Raw genomic sequence first — 11922 nt, 5'->3', positions numbered from 1 at the left:
GTTCTCTGTATTGTAGAAATATGAGTTGTTTTTATATGGGTTTTAGAGGCAAAATGAGCTTTGATGAAATATATGGAGAAAAAACCTTATTGGGAGTAGAACGCTTACAACTAACTTTGAAAATGTGGAGATTGCTATCAAATGAAACAGTTCCTGAGCAATAACACAGAATAATACAGTTTCATCATATCAGGGGTTGGAAAGGGAGCTCAACTTTTAAGTGTGATTGTTTTTTTCCTGCATGTCTTCTGCTTTCCTTTTTTTAGGTTTGTTGTTTTCTAAGTTTAGGGATTCTTCTGTTGTGTTTACTTGACTTTTCACAAGTTTCTGCCATTCATCTTCACTAGAAGATGCAGCCAAATGAGCAGTCTCTGTAAAATTGACTGATTGAAAAGGATTTTGTGGCTGAGTTGATTTCAGAGGCTTTGTTGTTACCTAGGAAAGTCCAAACATATTTACCACTGAAATCATTACAGTCATGAATAAGAATGTAAAGAAATTATAAGCCTCCGCAATTGTCTAAGAAGCTGGGTTTTTTGTTGGTTGATTTCCAGTAAATACCACAGTAATTCAGATGCTAGAAAAATGTAGATGTGACTTTGTAGCTCTGCAAGATTGCTAATACATTCTAGGAATGTCATGGAAAAAAGATCTTTTCTAAAAGGTTTTGAGATTACATTGAAAGAAAATGTATTTAAAACAATGAAGATAAAAATCTCTTCTCTTTTCTACTCCCCTTCCCAAACATGTCTTATGTTTTGCATCTTCTATCAAAGACAGGAGGAAATTAAAAATGTTAACGGAAATAAACCACCATATAAAAACTGCCTTTTACTTCATGTTTCCTCTCATGCTTCAGAGCACCATTGTTGAAAAAACAGGAAAGAGCAATGAGGTATTTGGAAGTTGGCATGTTTCCAAGGCACTGCAATAGGTTCTACTTAAAATATTACATTAAAAAAAAATCTTGGATTTTAAGTTTTACTAGTCATACAAGTTATCAAAAATATAGAAATAAAGGCATAAAAAATGATTTATAACATACTATCCAGAAATGCCCTATACTTGGCAACATTTTACTATTGTTACAGCTAGTCTTTTCTATTTTTAGCATATTTGATCATTCTATAGAACTTTATATCTTGTTTTTTCCCCTTGAGCCGTTTCCTGGGTCATTAAAATTTCTTAAACAATTATCACTGACTTCAAAATGCTATCTTTTATAGATGTGGTAATTTTATTGTTTCCTATTATTATTAGACATTTGTTTCCAGTTTAGCTGTATATAAATAAAATTTTAAGTCAACCTATTGAAAAAAATCTTTAATGATTTTCAGACAGATTTCCAGTAAAATCTTGTGTAAAGAAAAATTTCAGAAATACGAACCAGAGTAAGGAAACTAAGGATTTTATCCACCATTAACCATACTGATGTAAATATTTCCCTCTTCAGCTTATATAAACTTAAATTTTTTTTTTCTTTTTGGGTCACATCCCGCGGTGCTCAGGGATTACTTCTGGCTTTTGCACTCAGGAGTCACTTCTGGCAGTGCTCAGGGGACCATATGGGATGCTGGGAATCAAACCCAGGTTGGCCCCGTGCAAGGCAAAACACCTTACCCATTGTGCTGTATCACTCCAGCACCTTAGCTTAAAATTTTTAATCATATTTACATCAGTTTTCTACACTGTGTCAAAAACATTTTAGCATTTCCCTCCAAAAAGCCTTTAAACCAGAGAGACGCACAGGAGTTAAGGGTGCTTCTCTTGCATGCATAATCCTAGTTTGATGCCCAGCAACCTAGGAGTCACTGCTGAGAACAGAGTCAGAAATAGCCATTGAGCACTTCAGAGTGTGAACCTGATTGCCCTCCGTCCCATTTCTTAAAAGAATTTTAGAGAAGGGCTGGAGAAATAGTACAGGTAGGGTGCTTGCCTTGTACACAACTAACCCAGGTTCAATCCCTGGAACTTAAAATGCACCCCCTGAGTGTAGTCGAGTAAGCTAGGTGTGGCCCTCAAAATTTTATCTATTGGTACTATGAAAGACAAATTGAACTTCATTAGATCATTGAATTTTTAAATTCTTTAATGCCACTGTTCCTAAATTTAGGTGACTAAAAGAAATACATAATGCCGTATTTCACACACTCCTTCCCCAAACAGGCTGGATTATATCTCTTTGATTTATACACTGTGACTTTTTCCTGCTGTTTTCCATCAACCTTAATTGTGAAAAATGGTGCCATGTTGCCCTCTTGATATTATTTTGGAGATCAGTTAGGTCTTAAAGCATCCAGATGCATACAGTTCTACAAATATCTGTAGAATTAGCTCACTAAGGTCGGCTTTGCAATATTTTTAATTGACTTACATGTTCTGTGGGAAAAGAAGAATCATAAAAAGTCTTTGTAATTGCATTCCTCTCTTCACTGGGCTCTCCCTTGAGATTCTGATGGATACTTGAGTTATTCAAAGTGTCAGCAACTCTGTTAATGCTGGTAGTATCTGCTTAACAAAAAGGAAATGGCAACAAATGAATTAATTTTCCAGGCCCTCATTTTAGTCCCTGAACTTGTTTTTCTCAGCTCCTATCCTTACACATTAAACAGCACAATTTCTGTTCTTTTTACTTTAAGACTTTGATCTTATATTGACTTTTGAATCAGATAACAAAGTTTCATTATTGCTATTTTCCTAAACCTTAAATGGCACAAATGCCTAACAAAATTAAGAAAAATTAACAGTCCTTATTTTCTTGATTTAGGCATTGCATGCATATTAATGTGATGCGGATTAGCAATGCAGATTAATGTGAAATCTGAACCAACTAAAGGTCAGATTAAAAAAAAAAGATGTAAAGAAATTATAGCAAAAAAAAGCCTAAAAAAGGAATTAACTCTAGTAAGGTCATTCATTGGACTTCTAAAAATGATTAAGATGATTTAGAGAAACTTGTCAGATTTGAAGGTAAAAAGATAACTTTTGGACTACTATAGAGTGTTTCATAAGTTGGATTTATACAGAATTTCAGACATCTCCCTTTCTACCCTTATTTATAACATTAGGAATTAACTTGGAAGTTTGTACCAGAGAAAAGTAAACAATTAGACCAACAAGCACCTTGACTTGGGAAGCACTTGACTAACCAGTACCTGAAAGATTCAATTATATGATAACGATAACTATATTTTAAAAGGAAAATTATAAAATAATTTTTTAGTGTTTTGATGGTTTCTATTTTTCTATGTGCCAGTAAAAATGATAGAAACACTGAATTTACAAAGTTGTCCTTATACAGTCGTTTCAGGCATGTAGTGTTCCAATACCGGAGTGACCTTCCCTCCATCAGTGTCCCCATTTTCCCTGAATCCTATCCCCAACACGCCCCCCCCCCCACCCAGGTACATAACAAATTGACTTTACATTACTTGTTCCAACAAACGTTAAGAAATGGCAAATAGAATGATCAGAAAATCAGGATTAGTTTGTCATTACTATATATATTTTTTCTTTTTTTCTTCTCTCTTTTTTTGTAGGAGTACTGCTATTTATTCAGCCACTGATTAGCTGATTGAATTGTGCATGAACTCCACCTTACTTTTTTTTTTCTTTTTCCATTTTTTATAATTTTATTTATTGAATCACCGTGAGAGCAGTTACAAAGCTTTTGGGTCTAAGTCTCAGTCATACATTGAAACACCCGTACCTTCACCAGTGCCCATTCTCCACCACCAAAAATCCCAGTATACCCCCATCCCACACCCTCCCCCTGCCTGTGAGGCAGATGATTTCTACATTACTCTCTCTCTACTTTGATCACATTCAGTAATTTGACACCAGACCCACCATTATTTAAGATTTTCCCCCAACACTCAGATCTGCTGAAAAGGCAAGAATAGACAATTTGTGTTCTATTGCTGGTTATGAATAACATATGATGTCGTGTGGCTGCAGTAGGGCCATGTAGTTTTGAAATTCTGAAATTTTAACACTTAAATCTTGAGGGATTTCTGCCAAAAGCCACTGGGTTTAGAGATCTGCTCCTGAGTCTCTGGGATCATGGCCATTGAGCAGCTTGATGAGGAGCCAAAGAGGCCATTCGTGGGCGATGACTTGGGGTCTCATTGGGGTGGGGAAGACAGGCCCGGCTCCACCTCCCCCCCCATCCCGTGAGACCCAACAAGTTTCGTCACTGCGGGCCCAAGCCTGACTATCCAATGGCCTCTGGAGGATGACAGCCACCAAGTCGCCAAGAGGGAGCAGGCGGAGGGACAGCACCCATTCCCCCCTGGGGTGGCCCGGCGACAGTAACGTACTGTGGAGTCCGGATGCATTTCTGCCAAACGCCACTGGGTTTTGAGATTTGTTTCTGAGTCTCTGGGATCATGGCCGTTAAGCAGCTTGATCAGGAGCCAGAGAGGCCATTCGTGGGCGATGACTTGGGGTCTCGTTGGGGTGGGGAGGACAAGCCCGGATTCACCCTCATCCCGTGAGGCCCTGTGTGTCTCGTCACTGGGGGCCCAAATGTGACTATCCAGTGGCCTCAGACGGATGGCGGCCACTGGGCCACCAGGGGGAGTAGGCCAAGGCAGGAAACCTATTCCCACCTGGGTTGGCCCAGCACCGGTAACCTACTGCAGAGACCAGACGCATTTCTACCTAAAGCCACTGGGTTCTGAGATTCGTTTCTGAGTCTCTGGGAACATGTCCATTAAGCAGTTCAATCAGGAACCAAAGAGGCCTTGCCTCCAATTATATAGCTGAGCCGGAGGTGGTTTGTGGGTGTGTTTCCCACATACCTAACTTTTGGCCGTTTACTTTCTTGGTAAACTTTGCCCCAAGTTTTTGGGGTCTAGCCAACGGCACAGCAGCAATTTTGGGGTATCTGGAAGTCTGAAGGCGCCATGAGGCTGCTGATGCACTTGCCTCACAGGTACAGATTGACCTGCTGGCAGCACCATACCCCCATTGTCATTACTATATTTTATACTACATAAATAATCCTTTAAAACAACATAATGTTTATTCTCATTTACATAAATTCTCAACTCTGGAGTCTATATTGCATTGTTTTATATTTTGATCTCATGGTAATAATCATGTCTTACCTGTCTTTAATAAAACTTTTAAAGAAATTCTGTGCTAATATATTTTGGAGTTTACATGAAATAGGTAAGGACAATTTACATAACTTTTCACCCTGCACTTAATTTTGGTTTGCAAAGTTGTTCATGATGACTTATTATAGGCCTTCAATATTCCAACACCAATCCCACCACCATTATCTTCTCCCCTCCACCATTGTCTCCAGTTTTCCCAACCACCCCTCAAATCTACCCTCATAGCAGGCCCACAATTATTTTATATTGATAGTGATCAATAAATTGCTAACAATCAAAAAATGGCTTTAGGGTGTGGATGTGACTGCCAGGGCTTCCAGAAGTATAGGGAGGGAGAGTAGGGGAGGTAGCCCATCCCCACTCAGAGAAAGCCTGGATATTTGAGTTTCAACCTGCATATCTGAATTTTCAGCAGGTTAATTTCTGGGTGAGGCTTAGTCCCGAGACAAGGAGTCCTGCCAGAGGCATGGCAGCGATTTTGCAGATTGTGGGAGCTCTGTTTGGCTGAGGCTCTGTTTGGCTAGGCTTCAGTTTCCTTTTTTCAAAGATGCCTGACCCTGCTTCAGTCAATGGTTGATCACATACACTGTGATGGTCCCCTAAGTATGAGAGCTTAAGTGTGCTGTAGGCTATACACACACTTAGTTTGCACGATACTGACAGCCACATGACAAAATTATGAAAAACCCTGTTAAACTTCATATTTAATGTCATTTAAGTTCCCTGAAATCTAAGTGTCTTTATCAAATTTGATGAGATTGCTATTAGCTTTCTCATAACAACTTCCTCATAATTCTTTTTTGTTTTGTTTTGGGGCCACACCTAGTGGTGCTCAGAGGTTATTCCTTCTCTGTAATCAGGAATTACTCCTGGTAGTGCTCAGGAGACCATATGAGATGCTGGGGATCAAGCCCAGGCCAGCCTCATGCAAGGCAAAAATTCTCTACCAGCTGTAATATCACTCCAGCTCCTAATTCTTTTTATTCCCCCCGCCCTAATTCTTTTTAGACAAAATGATCCAGCACCAATCCCAGTGTCAACTTCCAACAGTGTTTCCATGTTCCCTCTTACCCTCCCATCCCCAGCCTGCCATCTTGATAGGCACCTTAATAATTCTTAAACTATCTGTATAATTTATACAGAATCTGTACATGGTATGTTATTTTTTAAAAAAATAGCTTTAAAAGAGTATGTACTCAAGATACTCATCACCCTGCTTCAATACCTGTCTTAAGTCACATATTTCATCCACTTAACCTCACCCCATTTTATTCTGGAGGTTTCTGCTTTTGAGGCAATGCCCAGCAGTGTTGAAGGTTACAAGAGGGGGTGTCACTCCATTGGTGCTTAGAGGAATAAGTGCTGGGGATTGAATTTGGGACTCCTATACACTAAGGATTTGCTCAATTTAACTTTGGGCTATTTTCCTGAACCTTTCATTTTTGGGCCACCCCCTGCTGTGTGCTCTGTGCTTGGCAATCACACCTGGCTTGACACAGGATCACATGGGATGCCTGAGACTGAACCCTGGTCCTCTGCATGCAAGGCAAGTGTTTTCCCTGCTGTCCTGTTTCTCTTCCTAAACTTTTTATCCTGAAGTGTTGCAAGACAACTGAAAAGGCTATTCCCCGGAATATTTATCATTTAAATATTAATACATGTGCTTTAATAACTAAGGGATTCAAGTTTTGTATGATAAAAAACAATGGTGTTGTTTCTCAACATTTATACAGCCAATCTGTATCAGTTACTGTTGAAGAGACGTAAAAATATAAAATTAAGGAACAGAGAAAATTATGGGAAGAAAGTGACAGCATAAGAAAAAAGCTTAAATGTGGTCCTGAGAGAAGAAAATTTGTCTTATTTTTAACTAGGAATAAAAGAAATAAACATGCACACTGGCATAAGCCTGACCAACATCACTACATTAGAGTAAGATTCAGATTAGGTAGGTTGTAATTGAAAAGAGCTGACCTGGTTTTATGGTGGTTTTGTTATTTTTAGCTTCTTTGATGAAAAGAAAATTTTTAATTTTTGGATTTTAGTTTTAAAATTTTAATCTTCAGAGTTAGATGAAAAATTCATTTGTATTCAAGACCTTTCCAACTTTTACAATATACATTTATATGGTATATTTTATATGTAGGTAAATAAAGTCATTGCTATATGAATGTTACCATTTTAAAACTATTTGAGAACTAAATTTAACAGGAATAAAAAATATAATATGAAAATAATTAAAACACACACCCTATTTTCTTACCTAGTTCAATATTCTTCCTGATACCAACAACACCATCTTTTCAAATTGTCAGTGAAAATCTTTGTTTTCTGATGAGCCTATTGAATTTTTTTTTGGAGGCGGGGGGTCACACCCTGCAGTGCACAGTGGTTTTTTTATTCATGACTCTACACTCAGGGATCACTTCTGGCAGTGTTCAGGGGATCATATGGGATGCTGGGGATCGAACCCAGTGACTGCTCCAGTCCCATATTAATTTCTCATTTAACAATGAAATACTACAAGTTTAAGTGCTCACAGTTTGACTTTCAATTTGATTTATTTTTGACTAAGGACTGGGGTCTGAAAAATTCACATATACTGGAATTTTCTCAGTTTTTTTAAATCTGAAGTTGAAAGATCAAAGGGTGACCTTCCACTTCTGTTTACTAAATCTCCAGATGACTTTATGTGATGTGAACATGATTCTTCCAGCTGTCTTTCACTGTGATTTTTCCTGAAACAATGTCATTTAATAACTCCCCTTTCTCTTCATTATTTAACAATGTATGTTTTCTTTCATTAATATTCACGGAAAGGGAAAGGTCAGTTTTTGAGGTTTCAGTTATTTGCTTCTCATCAATCTGACACTATAGGAAAACTAATTTTGTTAACATTTTTGTGTCAACAATTTTCTATCTTTGGCTTGTGAAGCATGTGTAATCTTGCTAACCTGAAGAGGAAAATGGTGACAATGCTTTGTAAATATCCAGAGCAGTTCTTAAATGGACTGTTTTGCATATCATTCAGGCTTTTCCATATAGTTTTTTCTCCAGGGTGTGAGTTGGACTTCACCAGCATAGGCATAATACTAACATTTTTATCAGATGTACTTCCAGATTATCATTGAAAGCAGGAGATGAAATCAGGTGACTGGGGCCAGAGCAATTATACAGTGGGTAGAGTACTTGGCTGCAAATGGCTAACCCAGGTTCAATCCCCAGCATCCCAATGGTTTCCTGAGCACCGCCAGAAGTAATTCCTGGGTGCAGAGCCAGGAGTAACCCCTGAGTATCACTAATGTGGGCCAACCTTTCTCACCCCTGGTCCCCCAGAAAGAAATGCTGTGGCTGACTGCAATGTCACAGGAAATAATTAGTTGAGGTTTCTCTAAACTATCATGCAAGACTTGCTGAAAATCTGAAATTTCTTTGAATATGTGCTACATCCACTTTTTAAAAACAAATAGTTTAATTTGTTTTGTTTTACACTATCATCTAACAAAAAATTTCTTGAATACTATAAATTTTTTTAAAACATTTAACAGAATTCTTTTTTATATGCAGAGATAATTTAAATCTGCTTTGGTTCGGTCATTATTTGTAATTTCCTTCTCTGTATTTTCTTGAGTCCCTGGAAGCAATCCAACCTGCTGTTTAATGATTCAATTTCAGCAACATCTATTTTATGATCTGTATTGTGAGTTATCTCATTTTAAGATACTATTAAATAATTTGTTATTTTCATTCTCCAGATGTACATCTAAATGGTAAAAATCCAATTCTTCAGTTCTTTCTAGATATATCTTTTATGTTTTATTAGTTCACCTGTCATTAAAAAGGACATTTCATATTTTAAAATCTATACACCCATCGTCTTCCACACATACCTTGTCTTTGATTTCTACAGTAACTGTCTAAAAAAATCAGTAACATTAAAGGCTTGTCTGTGACTAATTCTTTTTCTATAAAAAGGGTTTTGCTTAGAGAAATTTCACTTTGATTTCCATCTTGGGGTACCACAGTATTAATTTCCTTTATGGAGTGGTTTTCAAGAACCTGTATATTTCATGATGAGAATAATAAATTTTTATATAGTAAAGTCTGACTTTCACAAGATTGTTTAAAACCTATTTTATATTAAAAAATTACCTTTAAGTACTTCATCATACAACTACCACGAATATAATACCAATTTTAGTTAAAAATTGAGTTCCCTTTTTCATAAGCCTATATTTTGTGTTCTAAAACTTCAACTCTACTCATATTAAATTTTTATTTTCTGGGATCAAAAGTATTTTTAGTTTAAAATGGTGAAAGTTAAAAATATTATAAGATGTTTTTTATTCCTGTAGTCTTTGACTTTAAATAGGAACATAAAGTATAATTTCATATAACCTCAGCTGATTACATAAAAATTTACCTTAATTATTATACTATAATTTCTAATACTATCTAGATCTATAAGTTGCTAGCTGGCTTCTTTGAGACAGATAATCATAACAATTATTCACTACCATGCAAGTATTTTTTAACTTTGGAATGGTTTTGGACAAGTGTACGGAATATCTACTTAAGACAATTTTTATTCAATTGAATTTTATTCATTCAATTTTTTAAAAATTTCAGCATAGTTAAGGTCATCTAGAATACAAAGTTCAGTATTTAGAAAGTTTTTTCAGTCCAATCATTCTCTCTGCAATATCTCCACCAAGTGGCTGTTGAGTCTAGGTTTTGAATACTGAAAGAATACCTTCATTAAAAAACTCTTTCAAATAGATGAATTAATAAGATCATAAAAAAATTATTTTAATGAATACAAAGGGTCATTTGAATTCAGAAAAGTCCAACAGATCTGGGTATTCATCAGAAGGTTATTGATAGCCCAGAGAATAGTCCCAAAAAGGCAGTAAGGACAAACGAGAATGCAAAGAACCAAGGAATAAATTGTAAGAAAGGAAGGCAGAAATGTACTTTCCCGAAAAATATTGACTATAAGGAATAGACCACAGAAAGCCTGTTTTATTAAGACATAATCAAGTGGAAAAGTTTTCACAAATTAGCACTACTATCCTTAAAGCAAATATTGTAACTGATAAATTAATTTTCCTAAATTTCAGCCCTTTGGCAGGTGGGAAGTAAGGGTAGCTAAATGTATAATTTAAAAAATAACTATAATATTAGATTACCCTCTATAAGAATTTCTTCCATATTTGGGCCTCCTCTCTTTTCCTCCTTTTCTTTATATTCAGCATCTGGATGAAAACTCACAGTATTTTCTTCCCTTATTTCTTGCTCAGAGTTATATTTTCCTATGACAGTGTTTTCTAATTTTTCCATTGCTGTTTCTCCATTTTCAGTATTTACTTCTGAATGCACCTAGTATAAAATAGAAAAGATTTAATGTATGAATAGGTTGCTGAAAAATATAAAACATTTGAACAAATTGCAAATAAATTTTTCAGTCATTAATTTGAAAGCCAGATGATCTTTTTGTTTGTTTGTTTGGGGGCCATACTTGATGGCACTCTGGGCTTATTTCTGGTTCTGTGCTTAGAGGTCACTGCTGGTGGGGCTGGGGGAACATGTGTGCTGTCGGCTGGCCACATACAAGGCAAGCACCTTAACCCCAATACTATCTCTCCAGCACCCCCCCCACACACACCCCCAAACACAACTATATTTTCTTTACAAAATGCATACTATTATTTGTAAAGAGGTAAAGGTAAAGGTAAAGGCCCTCCCGTTGATCGTCGATTTGCTCGAGCGGGCCCAGTAACGTCTCCATTGGAGACTTTGTTGTTACTGTGTTTGGCATATCGAATAGTCTCGGTAGCTTGCCGGGCTCTCCGAGAGGGGCGGAGGAATCGAACTCGGGTCGGCCATGTTGGCCGCTTGTAAGGCGAACGCCCTACCGCTATGCTATCGCTCAGCTAGCATATACACACACATTACCATACACATTGTATTGAACTATCCTTTGTATTGTATTGAATTGCAAGGCAGTTCATGGATGCAAGTTGTTTTTAAGTATTTGGTACTTTTATGTATCTTTAAGAGAATAACTCAGTATCTTTTCTCATCTTGTGAGCATGAAAACATGCTTACAAGAGAGCATTGCGCTAGGCTTGAGGATACATGAATGAACAAAATACAAAATATAGTCCCTATACTCAAAAATCCAGAGAGGAAAAACAGAAAAAAATAGGCAAATTTTTAAAGAATCCAAATCATAAGCCATTATATTAATTTTTATAAATCACTAGTAGGATATACCTACAGGTCTGGAAGAAAAAAAACACTAAATTAAAGGAGGAGAGTATGAGGCTGAGATACCTCAGGAGTGCTAGAATAATCAATGTGATATCAAAGAGATGAAAAGAGGTGAGAAGACTCATGAGTTGCTTCTGAGTCCCCAAAAGGACTTGGTGGATGATTGGACATGAGAGAAAAAAGTCAAAGTTGATTTGCAGAACTCAGATTAAGTTAGATACTTAGATGGTGACTAGTTAGATTAAGATTAAGTTAGATACCTAGTTAGATTAAGATTAAGTTAGATACCTAGATGGTGACCAGTGAATGTCATGCACTAAACTAGAAAACAGAAGTAGCAACAGGTCTGGAGGAAAATTTTTAGCTCAGTACAAACTAGATGGATTTGATGAGTTAAAATAAGGCATTAAGGTAGAGATGTTTAATAAATAATTAGAAGTATGAATTTGGAGTTTATGAAAGAAAATCAAACTGTAAATATAGATTTGAAAATAACAGAGAATGGCACGGAAGGAGAGCATACAAG

General features: G+C 36.6%; 1 protein-coding gene across 1 annotated transcript in view; it reads right to left on the bottom strand.

Annotated features, from left to right (window-relative positions):
• Positions 1-61: 61 nt before the first annotated feature.
• Positions 62-11922, bottom strand: part of CCDC73 (coiled-coil domain containing 73) — a 101180-nt gene continuing 89319 nt past the window's right edge. Inside the window, 13 exon segments of the mRNA XM_056135482.1 lie at positions 62-435; positions 2375-2508; positions 7627-7747; positions 7750-7853; positions 7856-7993; positions 7996-8103; positions 8106-8236; positions 8433-8615; positions 8617-8695; positions 8698-9039; positions 9042-9071; positions 9074-9190; positions 10313-10502. Of these exon segments, the coding sequence (XP_055991457.1) occupies positions 217-435; positions 2375-2508; positions 7627-7747; positions 7750-7853; positions 7856-7993; positions 7996-8103; positions 8106-8236; positions 8433-8615; positions 8617-8695; positions 8698-9039; positions 9042-9071; positions 9074-9190; positions 10313-10502 (1896 nt within the window). The 3' untranslated portion in view covers positions 62-216.

The sequence above is a fragment of the Sorex fumeus genome, unplaced genomic scaffold (genome assembly GCF_029834395.1).
Source record: "Sorex fumeus unplaced genomic scaffold, SorFum_2.1 ptg000007l, whole genome shotgun sequence".
NCBI classification, from domain to species: domain Eukaryota; kingdom Metazoa; phylum Chordata; class Mammalia; order Eulipotyphla; family Soricidae; genus Sorex; species Sorex fumeus.
Note: the sequence above shows the minus strand (reverse complement) of the source record. Positions and strands in the feature narration are given on the sequence as shown.